The sequence below is a fragment of the Leucopleurus acutus genome (genome assembly GCF_964270905.1).
Source record: "Leucopleurus acutus genome assembly, chromosome: 20".
NCBI lineage: Eukaryota > Metazoa > Chordata > Mammalia > Artiodactyla > Delphinidae > Leucopleurus > Leucopleurus acutus.
In genome coordinates this window covers 55,328,621-55,347,412 of record NC_139162.1, presented here as the reverse complement: position 1 = coordinate 55,347,412, position 18,792 = coordinate 55,328,621, and the positions used below count along the sequence as shown (strand labels likewise).

The 18,792-nt window shown below is 56.5% G+C and overlaps 1 protein-coding gene across 1 annotated transcript; it reads right to left on the bottom strand.

The window, feature by feature from the left end:
• Window positions 1–1,895: 1,895 nt before the first annotated feature.
• On the bottom strand, window positions 1,896–18,709 carry PRPF31 (pre-mRNA processing factor 31). The gene is made up of 14 exons (XM_082863530.1): window positions 18,661–18,709; window positions 15,520–15,704; window positions 15,371–15,431; window positions 12,144–12,227; window positions 11,441–11,538; window positions 10,742–10,848; window positions 9,851–10,020; window positions 7,453–7,610; window positions 6,254–6,343; window positions 4,526–4,653; window positions 4,366–4,438; window positions 3,650–3,778; window positions 3,453–3,551; window positions 1,896–2,302 (listed from the first exon to the last, which is right to left on the bottom strand). The coding sequence occupies exons 2-14, from the start codon at window positions 15,694–15,696 to the stop codon at window positions 2,177–2,179; spliced, it is 1,500 nt and encodes a 499-aa protein (XP_082719656.1). The 5' UTR covers window positions 15,697–15,704; window positions 18,661–18,709; the 3' UTR covers window positions 1,896–2,176.
• Window positions 18,710–18,792: the final 83 nt, after the last annotated feature.

The window sequence follows — 18,792 nt, the reverse complement described above, 5'->3', positions numbered from 1 at the left end:
CTCCTTAGTTGCGGCTCGCCAGCTGCTGAGTTGTGGCATGTGAACTCTTAGTTGCGGCATGCACGTGGGATCTAGTTCCCTGACAAGGGATCGAACTCAGGCCCCCTGCATTGGGAGTGTGGAGTCTTAACCACTGCACCACCAGGGAAGTTCCTCGTTAGAGTGTAAGAAATATTGATCCAGAAGACCCTTGTTATTTAAAGTGTGGTCCCTGTTGTAAATCAACTACTTCCCCTAAAACAAACAAACAAAAACAACAAAGTGTGGTCCCTGGATGGAGCAGGGCCTTTGAGGTTTCTCAGGAATCACCTGGGGATTTGTCAAATGCAGATTCTGACTCAGGAGGTCCCAGATCCTGCTTTTCTAACAGATTACCAGGCAGTGCTGCCAGTCCACACTTTGAGTAGCAAGGGTCCAGAGCAGTGGTTCTCAAATTTGACTGCATGTGTGAATCACCTGGGGGCTTAAAAAAAATCCAGATACCCAGGCCTTGCCCTAGACTGATTAAATAAGGGTTTCTCAGGATGGGAACCAGACATTAGTAATGCAAATTCTTGAGATGATTCCAACATGCCACTAATCTGATAAGAGGATTTTCTAGAGCAGTGGTTTTCAAAGTGTGGTCCCTGCATCAGCAGCATAAACACCACCTGCGAAGTTGTTAGAAAGTCACGTTTTTGAGCCCCACCGTAGACCAACTGAATCGGAAACCTGGGCCCTGTAACCCGTTTTAACAGTCCTTCCAGGCAATTCTGAGGCATATGAAACTTGGAGAAACTCTAAGAGTATTCGGGACTGCAGGGCCAGGTGACTCAGATTCCTTCTTGAGATTCTTCACACCTCCTTGCCCCCTCCACCGTTCGATTCAGTCTGGCCAGGGGAGATGGGGACTCTGAAGAGCTGTGGACAGACGGCCCTTCCCTGGCACCCCCAGAGACAGAGATCAGCAAAGGTCATCACTTTTAAGCAAGGCTGATCTAAAGGTCAGGGATAAATCTGGGGAAACAGTTATGTGACCTGGAGTAATCTGGCCTTTGGAAAGAACCTCCCCGGTGTGCAGACTCTTTCATGTGAGGGAGGGGAGAGATTCAGAGAGGGCCTCTGAGGTCCAGAGACAGAGCCCTGGGCTGCGGGAGGGACTGGGGACCGGAGACACACACAGAGCCCCTAGTGGTGATGGGGGAGTCCCAGAGAGAGGAACAGAAAGAGAGAGATCTCAGATAGGACCCAGTGAGGCAGAAAGAGACCCAGGGAGAAAGCTCGAGCTAGAGAGGCATCACTCCCCCGGGGCTGGTCCTCCTGGGTAATTAAGAGAAGTGCTGACCGTTCAGGTAAGTGAGCAGCTGTGAAGCCCATCTCCCAGCATGGGGTAGGCTACCCCTGGCGGCACGGTGCTCTCTTTACCAGGCAGGAACTTTCATAGCACTGAGTCCCTGCCAGGGCTGGGCACCTGTCTGCTCCACCCTGCCGGGGCTTGGCACACCAGGGTGGGAGGGGGAGTCCTCAGCAAACACTGGAGAGAATAACAAAAGTGCCCAGTCGTGGGGCCCTGACGGTGAGCCCAGTGCTAAGTGCTTCCTGGGCATCTTTTACGTCCTCACAGGTGCGCCTGGTGGTTGAAGTGTGGAGGCTTGGAAGGCGGCAGAGGCCAACTGCATGAGATGCCACGACCACCCAGGGCGGCCTGCATTGAAAGCTGGGGCGTCAGAATGACCGGGGTTCTCTAAGGGGCCTGGAGATGGAGAGGGCTCTTCTCTTCCCGGGACTGCACGATGAGGAAGTGACAGGCCCGGGGTTGGATCCAGATTCCAGGGAGCCCAAGCTCTGTCCCCCCAAACCCCGAAGCTCCTCAAATCGCCCGGGTGTTCGACAAACGATCACTCGCCAAGGACAGATCCTGATAATGTGCTTTTAATTGCACTTATTCCAAAGGTATTTCCTTTCCCGGTTAAAATAAAAAAGACGCGTGATGAAGGCTGGCTGTGTGTGAGTGGGGCGGCGATCTCTGTGCTCCGGGGCCGGGCCTTCTCCCGTGCCTCGCCGGACAGTCCCAGCACCGGCCGGCACGGGGCGGCTCTCCTTGCCGGAACCTCCCAGCCCCATCCTGACCCCGATCCCTTCAGAGAGGTGGGGCCTCTGTGTCCCTTCAGCGGGAGAAGGCCCAGGGCACCGCCCCTCAGGTGGACATGATGCCGCTTTTCTCACCCTTGACCTTGAGGAACTCGGCCATGCTGGAGAAATACTTCTGGTTGGCCTCAGCCACCTTCTTCTCCGCTGCTTGTGGGTTCACAATCTCCAGGCCCTGGGCAGGTGAGGGAGATGGGATGGGGTGGGGAGACGGGCCTGGGCCCTAACAATGCCCCCCGCCCAGCTCCCCCAGCTCCCTGTGAAGGAATCATGAAATGTCAGGGGCCCACGGGCCCTTCCCAGTGGTCCTTGGGCTCTGGGCAAACATGTGGACAGTTTGCCAGCCCCCAAATCTCTCCCACCTTGGGAGATTCTGACTCTGTGGGCCGGGGGGTGGGGGAAGAGGGGAGGATCTGGGCATCTGAATTTTTAGCAGGTTCCCCAGGAGACTTTAAAAACACCACCGTTGGAGAACAGCTGATCCTGTTCGGTTCCTGAATAAGGAAACTGAGTCCCAGAAGTAAGTGGCTTGCCTGCAGTCCCAGCACAAATTGCACCAACCCCACCGAGGATTTAACGACCAGCCCTGGGGACCCGACGCATGGCAGGCATTGTTGTGAATGTTCTACACACGGTGACTCTCATCTTCTCGCTGAGGCCTCCCCTGGAGGCTCCCCATCTCCCTCAGTCCTTTCAGTCTCCAGCACTTTCCACCTTCCAATACACTATGTATCTTAGTTATCTGTCCCCCTGCCACCCCCTAAGCTCTGGGAGGGCAAAACTTCCTGTCTCTGTTTTGTGGCTTTGTCCCAGCACCTGCAACAGCGCTCGGAATTTAGCAGGCACTCAGCAGACACCTGCTGATGGAGGGAATGAGCTGGTGCTCCTCAGATCCCGAGGGCCACACCAGCGCTATTTGGTGGGTGAATAAACCGAGGCACGGACCCGACAGGTGAGTGACCTGCCCTGGCTCCATCCTGTGCTCTGGTGGTTGGCTGGGGTCCCGACTGCCCAGCCCACCTACCTAGGACCTTTCCTGTGCGGGACCCTGAGGTGGCCCCAGCCACCGGATCTTGGAAGGTGGGGACCCAGAGCCTCAGGGAGGGACTGAGCCTGCTCGAGGTCATAGAGACCAACTGGTCCCTGGTAACTTCACCGAGTGCAGGGAACCCAGATACGCCCTTCAGGGGCTTCATCGGTGCCCACTCCCCCCACGGCAGCCCCGAGAGGGGCCCTGTCGTGTGCTCATTCCGCAGGCGAGGCAGCTGAAGCCCAGGAGGGGAAGGGGTTTTCCCTGGGCCTCCTGACCCCAGGGGGGCCGGTACCTGGAGTGGGGTGAAGGCCACGCTGGAAGCAGTCCCCGAGGAGCGGTCGCGGATGGTGGACTTGCCGCCGTACACCACGCTCTGCTTCTGCAGGGTCCGCTGTGGGGAGGGCCGGGGAGGTGCAGACTGTGGCTGGGGCCCAGCGCCCGAGCCCGCAGCCCCTCACCCTCAGCCCCCGCCCCAGCCCGCGGCCGTACCTGCAGCGTCTTGGAGATCCTGGCTTTGGTGGCCTCGTTCACCTGTGTCTGCCGCACCCGCCCGCTGCCCGACTTGCCCAGGTGGCCCAGGCTGAAGCCCAGGTCCTCCTGGTAGGCGTCCTCCTCGATCTGGTGGGAGGGACAGGCGTCGGGTGCCAGCTGCCTCCTCAGTCAGCTAGAGGCCCAGGCACCCACCCCATCGGCCGGCCCTATTCAGGCGCCTACCGGGCCCCGAGTGCAGTGAGCCTTGCTGGGGCCCCAGCAAGGAAGTCAGGTCCCGTTACTGCTCCCTGAGCTCACAGCTGAGAGGGGCCGTGCGTGTGCGTGTGTGTGGTGCAAGAACTGAAATGGGTTTCACTGATGAAAGGGCATCTGAGCTAGTTCTTGCAGGATCAGTAGGGTGAGGCTCGGGTAACAAGAGCCTGGCAGGGGTGGAGCCTGGGGAAGGGCATGTGTGCGGGGCGTGGCGGGACACGGGACTGGGAGGCCTGCAGGGGTCTGATCCTGAACAGCCTCCAGTGCCTGGGTGGATGGGAAGCCTCGGGGCGAGGGGAGCCGGTGCCGGGTGGATGGGGTGGGGAGAGACTGGAGGCCGGGGTGGGGGGACCAGGGAGGAGGCTAAGGTGTTGTCCCAGATCTGGGGGTGGGGGGCATGGCCACAGGTGGAGAGGAAGGAATGCAGCAGGGAGCGGGCGCAGAGCAGGGTGGGGTCTGACCTCCCCGAAGCTCATGCGGTTGGCCTGCTTCCGGATCTCAGTCAGCCCCAGCCGCTCCTTCATCTTGCGGTACCTGGGGACAGGGCAGGGGGTCAGCTGGGAGGGTGCAAGCCTCTTCCCTTCCCATTCCGTCCCGGCCCGACTGGTCCCCGGGCGCCACCTGCGGCCGCCTCTCTTCTTACGCTGCCCGTCGAGGGGTGCAGGCAGCGGCTTCACCTGCTTCACGGGCGGCGGCTCCTGCCACTTGTCGAACTTGCGCTCGATCTCATCCTTCAGCTCGTAGCCCACCTGGGGAGGACGGGGTGGGGGTCCTGCAGCTGCTCCCTCGGGCCTGTCCTGTCCGCCCGTCCCCCTCGTTCCCACGCGGCCCTGGAGGACCTTGACCCTCTGGGCTCTGCGGGTTTACGTCGCACCTACCACGCGATGCTCCCACACTGTATCGCAGGCTCAGCCCTCTCCTCTCAATGCTGCGCCCCACAGGCAATGGAGCAGACAGAGCTTCCGTGCCCGCTCCCCCCGCCTCCGCCCCAGCTCTCCTCAGGTCAGTAAGTGGCGATGCCCTGGAGTCGGCCACACCCCGAGAGTCCCGCCAGGCTCTTCCTTCAGGAAGGACCCCAAATCGGCCCCCTTTCAGCACCCCCACTGAGGCCAAGCTCTCCCCAGGGTGCGAGAGGCTGCACGTGATCTGCCCCCATCCCGCCAGCCTCCTCTCCCTGGAGCTCGCTGTGCTCCAGCCTCAGGGCCTGTGCACCGACTGTTCCCTCTGCTTGAGACACCCTTCCCCCCAGCATCTACGGGACTCGCATGCTAACTGCACTCAGGTCTATGTTAAACCCTCACCTCCTCGGAGAAGCCCTCCCTGAGTTCCAGGTTAATCAGTCTCACCTCCCTCGCCACCCCCAATGCCCCACATCTGTCTTCCCAGGCTTTACTCAGCACCACTGGACACACCGCAGACCTACCGCTTGTGTCTTCTCGGCCTGCCCCCAGCCAAAATGGAGATGGCACGGAGGCAGGGCTTTTGTCTGTGTGGTTCACTGCTGTACCCCCGGCATCCAAGCCAGTGGTCAGAGAGAGACTGAACCCCTGAACCCACGGTGCCAGGGTGGGTGCTTGGAAAACAATAATGCACAAGACAGAAAACATCTACTCTCCCAGAACAAGCCCGCCACGGCACACAGGTTGATGGAATAATTACGTGAACAATGACAGTTCTGGTAGAGGGGACAGATCCTGGTGTAGTAGGCAGATAAATACCTCCCCCTCCCCCAAAGGTGTCCACAACCAACTCTCTGGTCCCTGTGAATGTGTCACTTTACCTGACAAAAGGGACTTTGCAGATGTGACTGGGTTAAGGATCTGGAAACGGGGAGAGGGTGCCTTAGATGATCAGTGTGGACCCAGTGTAATCACTGGGTCCTTAAAAGAGTCAAAGGAGATGTGGAGACAGAAGCAGAGTCAGAGAGAGCTGGGAAGATGCTACGCTGGCTTTGAAGATGGAGGAAGGGGCCACAAGCCAAGGGACGCGGGCGGCCTGTGGAAGCTGCAAGAGGCAGCAGAGCCATCCTCCCCTTGAGCCTCCGGAAGGAATGAACCCTGCCAACCCCTTGATTTCAGGCCAGGGAACCCGCCGTGGTCTTCTGACCTACCGAACTCGAAGACAGTAACCCTGTGTTTTTAGGCCACTAAGCTTGTGGTGAATCTGTCACAGCAGCAGCAACGGGAAACTCATACAGAGGGGGGAGGGGACGCTGACCTCGGTAGGGGCCACGACCAACACCCCCGCCTCTGCCCCATTAGGACAGCGCTCGCTGTGCTGGGTCCTCTATTGACAGCTCTCCCTGAGACAGACTACACACCACCCGGACAGACGCCGCCCGCCCCTCACCTTCCCCTCCGTGCTCTCATGGAAACTGTCCACTCGGGCTGCCAGCGTGCACTTGGCAGCCACCAGCCGGGCCGCCTTCCGCCGGAGATCCTGCAGTCATGGACAGGAAAGCAGGGTCAGTGTGCGGATGCAATCGGATGGCAGCGTTTCCACAACTCTAGCCCCCGTCTCCATTTCTGCCTGTCAGCATTTCACCTTTACCGCTATCGCCTTACTGTAATAACGTGTTACAGTAACAAATCATCATTGTCGGTGATAACGATAACCTACTTCCCCGTTTGCACAGAAGGCTGAATCGCATTACAACAGATGGAAGATTATCAAATACGGAGAAAATACCTACATTAAAATTTAAAACATCCATCTGTGTATCACCTAAAATGGTGTCATGTGCCACAAAAGGTAGGGGCCGGGTTCTGAGAAACACCACGATGGTACCTGTAACACCCACAGCCCCAAGTCTTGGTGACCAGTAGTGATAGTAATGGTAGCAATAATAACAAAGAGAAGAATAACAGTAATCATAATAACATAGGAAGCCAGCAGCAGCTAGGCATAGAGGGGAATTTAACCCTGTCCTAAGAAGTCTGGCCTTGGCCCTGGCTCCTGGGTGGTGATCTGTGCTGGCAGGGGCCTGGGTAAGCCAGGGAACAGCGCTGTGACTTAGGGTGGGGTCTCTGAGTCACGGGGTCCCAGCCATGTCTGTGCCCCCGAGCCTCAGCAGAGACTGAGCCCCGAGGACCCTGCCCTCGTGCCTCCCCTCGGCCAGCGTTACTCTGGGTGCGCTCACTGTGATAAACCGTAGCCCTGGGTGCATCGGCTCAAGGTGAGCTCTCTGAGTCCTTCTAGTGGCCACTGAACCTGACCGTGGTCTTGGGAACCCCGAACTCACAAGCTTAACGCTTCCGTTGCTTTGTACGTGCGAGGCCTGATGTCAAGGCGTTTCGTACGAGTGAGTCCTCGTCTCGACCCCATGAAGCAGGTTCAGTTCACCCCACTTACACACGGGGAGCCTGAGGGGGATCAGAACTCCAGCCTGGCCTGTCAGCTCCAGCGTCCTTGTTCGTACACCCTGTGCGGCCCGTCCTCCAGGGTCCTGACCCCTGGCGTCAGCAGAGACCCCTGGGACCCGAGGAGCAGCAGGGGGAGGGGGTGCCCTTTGGGGCACAGCATAAGGTTCCAAGGCGGGGGGGACTCACCGGGGGCAGGGACTGCACGATGTCGCTGTGGTAGATGTAGCCGGTGTGGGGCAGCACTGAGGTGGATGAGAAGCCGGACAGCGTCTTGCGCTGGGCCCCGAGCAGCATGATGTTGCAGGCGGGCATCTTGGAGAGGTTGGTCAGGCCGCCGGCCACCCCTGCAGCGGGACAGAGGGAGGGAGGGGCTCAGAAGGACCGGGGGGATTTGTCTGGGCGCTCGCCGTGCGCTGCACCTTCACAGGAGTTTCTGGTTGGAGCCCCGAGGCGGCCCCGCCAAGGAGGGCCGACGTGTCCCGCCTCCGAGAGGGGTTTGGAGGAGGCTCAGAGAGGTGAAGCAACTTGCTAGAGGTGCACAGTGAGCAGACTGGCCCAACAGGAACCTGACCCAAGTCTGCGAAGCCACACAGGCCCTGCTCTGGCCTCAGAGTGGTTTTCACCGCGCTGTGGGCTCGCGACAACAGGGCCTGGGTGTGAATCACCTCTGGGTTCCCTTGAGCGTGTCTGCGGGCATGGGGGAGGGGAAGAGGAGCTGCAGGTAAATACCGTACGTAGTTCTACCTCTGAGGTGGGATTGCTGTGTGCAGGGCCCTGTGCTGGGCGCTTTCAAGGATTAGGTAAATGGTCTCATCACACACACGAGTCCTTGAAACAAGCCTCCAACACCCGTGCGGGAGCAGAACAGCCCCCATGGTCACTGACATCACCATCCCCGGAACCTGCGACTACAGTGCCACATGCAGCCAAAGGGACTCTGCAGATACGGGCAAGTTAAGGACCCCGAGAAGGGGAGATTATCCTGGAGGATCCTGGTGGGCTCAATGTAATCACGAGGGTCCTTAAAAGTGGGACAGAAAAGCAAAGTCAGAGTGGCACGAGAGGAGACTTTCAAGACAGAGGAAGGAGCCACAAGCCAAGGGATGCAGGTGCCCCTGGAAGCTGGAAAAGGCAGGGAACGGCTTCCTCCCCTGACCCACCATAGAGGACCACAGCCCTGCCGACACTTTCATTCTAGCCCCGTGAGGCCCACGGTGGACTTCTGACCTCCACAGCTGTCAGATGATAAACTGCGTCGTTCAAGCCTCTTGGTTCGTGGTCATTTGTTACAGCAGTCACAGGAAACTAGCACAACCCCCAATCGCCACTAGGGAAACTGAGGCACGTGACACCGTTTGCCCAAAGACGTGAGGTCAGCGAGGGGGGAAGCAGGATCCACACCTGAGCTTGTCCTTCCCCGACACCACTGCTTCTACCGGCAACTCTGCACACACCTGCCCCCAAGACTGTGTTCTGCGCTGAACTGTGTCCCCGCCCCGAGTTCACACATTGAAGTCCTAGCCCTCCCCTCCCCACACCTCAGAATGTGACTGTATTTGGAGACAGGGTCTTTAAAGAGGTGATCAGGGACTTCCCTGGTGGCGCAGTGGTTAAGACTCAGCACTCCCAATGCAGGGGGCCCAGGTTCGATCCCTGATCAGGGAACTAGATCCCACATGCAAGCTGCAACTAAGGAGCTGGCGAGCCGCAACTACGGAGCCCGCCTGCCACAACTAAGGAGCCCGCCTGCCACAACTAAGACCCAGTGCGACCAAATTAAAAAAACAAAACAAAACAGGTGATCAAGGTGAAATGAGGTCACAGGATGGGCCCTAATCCAATAGGACTGGTGCCCTTACAAGAGGAGACTAGGACACAGTCCCACGTGGAGGGAAGACCCCATGAGGACGTAGTGAAAAGGTGGCCGTCTACACACCAAGGAGAGAGGCTCTCAGAAGGAACCAGCCCTGCTGACACCTGATCTCAGTCTCCCAGCCTCCAGACTGTGAGAGGATAAACCCCAGTTGTTGAAGCCCCCCAGTCTATGGTACTTTGTTACAGCAGCCTGAACTGACGAATACGGCTGCTTTATCAAACTCCCCGGGGAACTGTTTCTCGGTTGAAGGGGCCAGGAGCCTGAGGGGGCGCTCTGAGGCCGCAGAGAGCCCCCGAGGAGGAAGCACCCACTGCCAGGACCAGTGCCCCCGTCTTGTGGAGATACTGAGGCTCAGAGAGCTGACTTTACTACTGCCAGGCGGCCCTGTGGGCCCACGGCAGAGCTGGGAGCTGCTGGGATGCCCAGCATTTCCACCAGCCACGCCGCCTCTCCCCTTTGCGGCTTGTCTGGCCCCAGCTCTGCTGGGGATGCGGGCGCTGACCAGGCTCAGGGGCCCCATCCTTTCTCCATGTCTGTGTGAAGAGCAAGCTGGCCGACCTCTGTGGTCTCCAGGAGAGATGAGAGGGTGGGGGCGAGGGGACACGGTCCTGGGGCCCCAGGGCCAAATCCCCATTTTACAGAAGAGGAACAGACTTGCCCAAGGTCACATGGCCCGCGGGGCCGTCACTGGGTGGGAACGGGCCTCACCCATGATCTTGGCGGCGGTGGACGCCCCGATGATGATGGAGAGGTTGGGCGCGATGAAGGACATGCGCGACTCCACGTACTCGTAGATTCGGTGCTTGGAGGCGTTGAGCTCCAGCGCCATGTCACAGGCCTCCTCCAGCCGTTCCAGCTCCTCCTCCGACAGCTGCTGCCTGCAGGGGGGGGGGGGCGAGGTGGGGGTGAGGCTGGGACGGACCCAACCTTCGAGCTTCAGCGTGTCCCGTCTGCGTGGCCCGGGAGCCCGCGTCCTCCCAGCTGCGTGTGTGTGCGCACACGTGTGTGCAGCTTCACCACAGGTACCGCTCCTGCCGGCCCTGAGGCCTGGAAGCCAGGGCTGCTGGGAACCAGTCCGCGGTGCCACCGCACTGCCCCGTCCTGTCTCCGTCTGTGGGAGGCGCCCCTGCCCAGGCCATGCCAGAGCCGGGCCTCTGCAGGCGCTCCCTCTTCCTGAAACGCTCTCCCGCCGAGGCCCCCCACACCCTGCAGGCCTCAGCCCTGCTGGCCACCCCGGCCCACCACCCTGCCGCTTCCCTCGGAGCACGGTCACTGCTGCGATCAACCATTCCAGAGCTCTGCTCTGCGGTGACAGATGGCCCCTTCTCCTAGGCGCAGCACGGACGCCAGAGGGGCAGGTGGAGAGCCGGCATTCACCCTAGCAAGGGGATGACACGCCAGAGACGGACACTTCTAATTACGGGCCTGCCCCTTGCCTCACCCTCGAAACCCTGGGCGAGGCTGGCTTCTCATGCCCGGGGAGCCCCGAGCCCAGCACGGTGCCTGGCTTGCGAGGTGAAGTGCCCTATCCCCCTGAGACTGACAGCCATGCCGCTGGCCCAGACCGCCGTGCACCATCAGAGGGGCCCCTGTGCGCACCCCTGGGTGGTGGAGGCAGTGACGCTGACGACCATGATAGTGGCATTGGTCAGGATCTGCTGCAGGTTCTCGTTGTTCTTGCACTTGTCCAGGCTGTTGCCCAGCTCCTGGGGGGCGAGAGGGCAGGACAGGGGCCTGGGACTCAGGAAGCTCTAGAAACTCTCGTGCTCCTGCACCCACCCGATCTGTACCCGGGGCACTCCCCTGCATCCCCCCACTCCTGGCAACTCCACTGCTCAAAGGATCCGCACCGTCTGCCCCGTGCGGGCTGACCCGGAAGCAGAGCTGAGCAGACGGGCCACCCAGGGAAGACCCGCTGCCGCCACAGGCCTGCAGCCCATGGCCACTCAGAGTGCGGGTCTGACCGCGTCACTTCCCTGGGTGGGCATCCCCTGCCACCGCCCCCATCCGCCCCTGGACTCATGGGGGGCCCTGCGCACTGGCGAGCCCGCCTTCACTTTCCCTTAAGACCCAGAGCCTCTGCAATCCGCCTCCTCGCCTCCTCTCGTTCCCTGAATGCTCCAGGGCCTGTTGCCGTCTCGGGGTCTTGGCACTTAGGACTGCTTCCCCGAGTCTCATCCCGTCTCCAGCCAAAGGCTGAGCGAGGGGAACCTTCCCGTTAAACCTGGGGGTCTGAGAGCAGGGCCCGCCGCCCCTTCACATTAGTGGCCGTCGGGGAGCCCACTTCTTCCCATTTACCTTGACGGTGCGGATGTAATCAAGTGCATTGGGGACCAGAGACTCCAGTTCGGGGAATCGCTTCGAGTACTTATCCCGGATGAACTTATGGATGATGTCTAAGGGGGACAGGGCGGAGAGGAGCCCAATGAGGGGCAGGCAGACTCTGCTGGCTCTCCCAGTACCCATTTCCCCTTCTTCCTTCAGTAGCAAAACCCCTAATTATAGCTGGGCTCACGGACACGCAGCACAAAGCTACATTTCCCGGCTGCCCTTATGGCTGGATGCAGCCATGGGAGTTAGTTCTGATCTACAAGATGTGAGCTGAAGTCACATGTGCAACTTCCAGGCCACGCCCTCAAAGGAAAAAAATGTGCCCTCCTCTTCTCTCCCATCTTTTTGCTGATGAGGATGTGGAGGTGATGGCTGGAGGTGGGCAGTCACCTTGTACCATGAAACAGACGGCAGATCAATGAGACAGAAAGAGCCTGGACTCCTCATCCAGACTTTCATATGAGAGGAAAATATGCTTCCTTCTCACGTAACCACTTGTTACAGCAGCTGAACCTGGATTCCAGCTATTACAGGGGCTTGGGGGCAGGACCCTGGGAAAGGCCAGCAGGGAAGACGGCCTGTGATCCTGCCTGCCCCTCCCTTGGGGACGGGAGGAGGCTGTGGGGGACACCGGGCAGGGCTGTCTCTGCTTGCCCTTCCCGGCACTCACTCAGCTCGTTCTCGATCTCCACCGTCAGGTTGTTGGCGTCCACAATGACCCGGTACTCGGGGGCCGCCTCCACCGGTCCCATCACTGTGAGGATGAGAAAGAGCCTGGTGTGGGTGTGTGTCTATGCACCCACCCCGTTCCAGATCCCACAGCTCAGGGAGACTGGGGATGCAGCTGGAGGGGAGCAGGGAGGGGCTGAAGAGGAAACTGGGGGGCAGGTTTGCATATCTGCAAACCTCCCATCTCTCCCTCCAGGCCAGTCTAGACTTGACCCCATCTCGCCCTGGACCTAAACCCTCCTGGGGCTCACCACACCCTTAGACTAACAGCCCAGCTACCCAGAGTGATGTTTGAGGCCTCCCAAAAGGCTGGAAGCTCTGCGAGGACAAGTACTGGGTCTGTTTCCTGTGGCTGCACCCCGATGCGCCTGGCCCATTGCAGTCGCTCCGTGGACACTTGCTGACTCAGTGACTCCAGTCTGGTCTCTGCACCTTCCTGGCCCCATCCTCTCATCACACCCCCGCTGTATTTCATTCCAGCCATTAAAGGACTGATTACAGTGCCCTGAACACTTGGCCTGCTTCACTCTTCTCTTGGCCTTTGAATATGCTGTTCCCTCTCCCTGGTACATCCCTTCCTCGTTTCTGTTTCTGGAAAACCCTTCAAGCGCTAATAATAACAACGATAATGACAATGATGACAGTATTATCACGAGCAACTGACACAGACAGGACTTACTGGGCATACGACACTGTTATAAGTGCCTTACGGGCATTAGCTTATTTTATCCACGACCAGCCAGGGAGGTTGGTGTTAAATCAGGCCAACGTTGCAGAGAAAGAAACGGAGGGACTCGGCCTGATGGCACAGAGCCAGCAGATGGCAGAGCTGAGATGTGACTCCCGAGTCTGCGCTCCGAATCCTGATGCTCAAATGCCTCCACGTCCTCAAGGCTCACAAGGCGCCTAAGAGCCCCTCCCGCACCTTTCAGGAGGGGTCAGCTGTCTCTCTGTGCTCTGCCACACTCCCGCCACATCCATTAGACACCATCACCACCCAGGTTGAGGTGTTTCATGTCCACCTTCCCCACCAGACATGGGGTGTGATTGGGTCTGACTTAAAATCCCCGAGCCTGGCCCACACCAGGAAATGTCACTTTTATGATTCCCCATGACTCCCTGGCCTGGCATTTGAAACCCTGCAGGGTCTGGTGCCCTGCCAGCCTCCCCACCACTATGGATGTCCAAGGTTTTGCAGGTGCAGCTCTCTTTCCCTGGGCGCACCCCCCCCGCCACCCCATTCTTGGCCTGTCATGTGTATTCATGCTTCAAAGTCCAGCTGAGACATCAGTTCTTCCCTGACCGTGGCAGGGTCAGCCAGCTCCTCCTGTGGCTCCCGACTGTCCTGGGCTCCCTCCACCCCAGCAGGCGCCGCCCACCAGTAACTGCTCCGCCAGCCCCTGAGCGTTCTGAGAGCAGAGGCCCACACAGGCCTGGCCCGCAGGGTGCCTCACGAAAACTTTAAAAAAAGTTTTAAAGGTTTAAAGTTTAACCCTGGTGGTGCAGTGGTTAAGAATCCACCTGCCAATGCAGGAGACACAGGTTCCAGCCCTGGTCCAGGAAGATCCCTCATGCCGTGGAGCAACAAAGCCCGTGCGCCACAACTACTGAGCCTGCGCTCTAGAGCCCGCGAGCTACAGCTACTGAGCCCGGAAACCACAACTACGTAAGCCCGCGCGCCTAGAGCCTGTGCTCCACAACAAGAGAAGCCACCGCAATGAGAAGCCCGCGCACCGCAACTAGAGAGAAAGCCTGCGCGCAGCAACAAAGACCGAACACAGCCGACAAGTTAATTAATTAATTAATTTTTTAAAAAAGAAACGATGGAACAAGTAAGTCTCCCTGAAACTCTGCTCTGACTATACCATTCCTGTGCCAAAAAGCTTCCCTTGGCTTCCCACTGCCTAGGAATTCAAATCAAGAGCCCCAGCTTTCCAAGAAAAACAGGGGTGATGACAGCACTGTCCTCTGAGAGCTGGTCTGAACACTCAAGAGACAACCCAGCTTTGCCCAGAGTTAGAAGTGAGGAGAGATTTTAATAACTTTTATGGATACTTTTTTATATTTTCATGGTTACTTTCTATTTAACAAATGATACCAGTTTTCCACCCACAGTAGCAATATCTTTCCTTCTTGGGTAAACTGAAGGAAAAAGTATGTGGATTTAAAAATGTGAAATAGGGCTTCCCTGGTGGCGCAGTGGTTGAGAGTCTGCCTGCCGATGCAGGGGACACGGGTTCGTGCCCCGGTCCGGGAAGATCCCACATGCTGCGGAGTGGCTGGGCCCGTGAGCCATGGCCGCTGAGCCTGTGCGTCCGGAGCCTGTGCTCCACAGCAGAAGAGGCCACAGCAGTGAGAGGCCCATGTACCGCCAAAAAAAAAAGTGAAATAATAAGTGTTTTACAGGTGTGGCAAAACTCTATAACTGATCAGGTTATCAATAAAGTCTGGGAAGCCTTGAGATAAATCCTATCACAATTAGCCTGCGCTCAGCACAGAGCAAGGACTTAAGAAGTGTCAGCTTGGGCTTCCCTGGTGGCGCAGTGGTTGAGAATCTGCCTGCCAATGCAGGGGACACGGGTTCGAGCCCTGGTCTGGGAAGATCTCACATGCCGTGGAGCAACTGGGCCCGTGAGCCACAACTACTGAGCCTGCGCGCCTGGAGCCTGTGCTCCGCAACAAGAGAGGCCCCGATAGTGAGAGGCCCGCGCACCGCGATGAAGAGTGGCCCCCGCTTGCCACAACTAGAGAAAGCCCTCGCACAGAAACGAAGACCCAACACAGCCCTAAATAAATAAATAAATTAATTAATTAATTAAAAAAAAAAAAAGTGTCAGCTTTAGGGACGTCCCTGGCGGTCCAGTGGTTAGGACTCTGCGCTTCCACTGCAGGGGGCCTGGGTCTGATGCCTGGCCGGGGCATTAAGATCCCGTATGCTGTGCAGCACGGGCAAAAAAGAAAACTTAGAAAGAAGTTATCAGCTTTGGAATGCAGTACACTCTTAGGAGAGAAGGGGACTGGGCTGGAATGGAAGAGAAGAAGAGGGCTCTGGCAAAGGGTGACGGGAAGGGCCAACTTCCAAAGTCACCAGCAGCAAAGGAGCCAAGGGCCCTGGCCGGAGCAGAGCCGGGGCGGGCGAGGGCGAGGGCGACGGGGAGGGAGAAGTACCTTCCGAAGCTTTGGCCTGCTTGCTGATATACTCCTCAATCTTCAGCATGATCTCAGCGAACTGTCCGGGGAGGAGCGGAGAGTCAGAAGCCGGGACTCTCCAGGCAAAGGAGCTGCTGCCCGTGTCACCCCCCAGGAGCTCCTCTCACCATCTTGCTGTCCCACAGCTTGGCGATGCTCTTGACCGAATCTCCGGAAAGATCCAGCTGGGTCTCCTCCTGCACATCCTCGATCGCCGGCTCCTCCTCTTCCTCCCCGTAGCTTCCTCCTTCCTCCTCTTCTGCCGCCTCCTCGAGGTCAGCTAGCAGCTCGTCGGCCAGAGACATCCCGAGGCCTGCGGGCAGGGCGAGCGGGATTCCCACTCATTACTGGGACAGGCCTCCCCTGCCAGGTGGCTCTGGTCCTTCTTGATCAACCTCACCAGCATGCAGGCTCCACAAGGACAGGTACACTCTTCTGCTTTTTTCTCTAGCTCCTAACTGCGCCTGACACATAACAGATGCTCAGGAAACGCCTGCTGAATGAATCCATGAACCCACTTCCCAGAACCAGATGGTCTCCAGTCATAACTCACACTACCCACCCTTCTCACCTTCACTTCACTGGACAGGACACTGCACACCCCTCACACCACCACTTCGATAAGACTTAAAAGATACATCCCCTCCCTTGATAAGACCTCTCCTCACATCCCTTCCTTCCCCCCCACCAGCAGAGGCCCCTCCCCACCAACTGTTGGGCCCCAGATGGGTGACAGACATCCTGATCTCCTCAGCCATCAGGACAAGCAGGCAGGGCCTAAAATGTCTAGAGCCTCCAGGCCAATCACCTCGGGCTATGAGCAGCTCCTACCCCCAGGTGCTGTACAAATATTAGTATTTTTGGTGAATCCCACACAGTGGAAAAGGCTGCAAAGGCTGCGAAGCACTACTCTACAAGGTACAATCCCCACCACTCTGTCCTCCCCAGTGCTTTTTTTTTATTATTAAAATAAGAAACGCTCCCTCTTCCTGTTCTCCTCTTTCAATAAGACAAATGTAGGGGGAAGGGGGGGAGAAATAAATGTGAGACTGGGATGGACATATACACACTACTATGTATAAAATAGATAACTAATAAGAACCTGCTGTATAGCAAAGGGACCTCTACCCAATACTCTGTAAGGACCTATATGGAAAAACAATCTAAAAAAGAGCGAATATATATATATGTATAACTGATTCACTTTGCCATACAGCAGAAAGTAACACAGCATTGAAGACCAACTATACTCCAATAAAAATTAAAAAAAAAAAAAAATGCAACATGTACACACTACTATATAAAAAACAGATAACCAATAAGTACCTACTGTACAGCACAGGGAACTATACCCAGTGTTTTGTAATAACCTATAAGGGAAAAGAGTCTGAAAAAGAACAGATAGATATATACGTATATGTATTTGTACACATATATGTATAACTGAATCACTTTGCTGTGCACCTGAAACTAACACAACATTGTAAACAAACTGTACTTCAATAAAAAAATGAAATTAAAAAAAAACTTAAAAAACAGGGGAATTCCCTGACGGTCCAGTGGTTAGGACTTGGTGCTTTCGCTACTGTGGCCCCGGGTTCAATCCCTGGTTGGGGAATTAAGATCCTGCAAGCTGCGTGGTGCAGCCAAAAGAATAAAGAAATAAAATAAAATTTATGGAAAGACAAACGGAGGCTGCAAACCTCCATGTCCCCAGAGGCTAAGTGGGTGACATAAGTGAGAAGCAGGCTGGGGGTTGGGCAACTGGGGAAGTGGAGCCTGGAGAGCTAGGGAATCATGCCTGATGTGAGAGCTCAGCTGACGCGACGCTTCAGACACGCCCTGCCAGTGGGAACGCGGGCTCCATGTTGCCAGGTTTTCTAATTTTTTTCAAGAAAAGTAAGAGAGTCAGAATTTTTACGTATAACCTCCCAGTCTGAAAAGTTTCTTTTTAAGTGGCTAATTTAAACAGACCACCATGGCAAAGGCCAAACTAAACGACTACAGGAACGATTTGGCCCTTGAGCTGCCAGTTTAGGACCCCTGGATGTTCGGTGTCTCTGAGCTCAGTCTCCCCTCATACCCTCCTTTCTCCCTAAGATGCAATGTCCCCTTTATACTCACTTCTCTTTATAAGACACAGCTTTTCCTTGTAAACACACCCATGTTATCTCACACACACCTTTCCCTAAAACTCTCCTTACTCTTGCTTTCTCTGAATAAGAGGAACTCGTCCTTTATTGGACATGATCTGCTCTCCATACATTAGACTCAAGTATCTCTTCTTATCCTCTCTTCTCTGTTTCCCCACTAAACTGTAAGCAAAACCAGGGGTGGTTATCTGTTCACCGTTATATCTCCACCATCTAGCAGAATCTCTAGCACGTTGTAGGTATACAAGAAATATTGGGCAAATGAATGAATGAACTTTATTTAATCCTTATCCCAACCACATTATGGTTTCCTTTCTCCGGCTCTCTGGATATATTATTTTTTCATCCCAAAGGTAAGGGCACAAACATTATTTCTTGCAGCGTGGGTTATCTCTGACCCTGAGACTAGATGCTATCTTGCTGTTATACATTCTATGAACCCTTCAGTTCACTTCAACACTTGAGATTCTCTAAATTTCTAACATTTTGTTTAATGTCCATCTCCCCCATTAAGCTTAAATTTGTAAGGAAAGAGGGACCGTGTCCATTTTGTTCATTGCACACTATTGCCATCGCCCAGCGCAGCACGTGGCACGGATTAGGTACCACGACTTCGCTTGATGCCAGCCAACCTCTCCAGCCTCAGCCCCCGCCACTATTCCCCATGCCCCTGAATCCTTCTCACACTTTTTTCGCTTACCAACTTCTTCCCCTCACTTTAGGTCTTCATTTCCTCCCTTTTTACCAGCTCAACACCTCTTCATCCTTCAGTTCTCATATTCCAGCTCCCTGACCCACGCACCCCACTCTAGAGTAGGTAAGTTGCTTGGTGATATACACCCCGCACGCCCTGTGTGTACCCTAAAGCACTTCACACATTTGTGGTTATTTAAGTAATTACTTGATTAAGCCTGTCTCCCCAGGCACCATGCAAAGCGCTAATAGGGCCGGGAACGATTTTTTGCTGCCGCTATATCCCCAGAGCCTTAACAATGTAGGAGCATTTGAGACCTTTGGGTAGTCGGTCTACGAAGGCCCGCCTTTCTCCTTACACACTTCCTCCCCCAGACCCAGGAAGCCAACCTCCCGCCCTTCCCTCGTCTCCATCGCACTCACCTCTTCTCTTCTCGCACGACGGTTTCTAAGAAATTAGCTTCCCAGCAGCGGTCGACGCTCACTGATGACGTTTCAACCATGCGCCGTCGTCGAAGCAAAGCTGCGCTCTGATTGGCCCCTGCACCGCGTCTT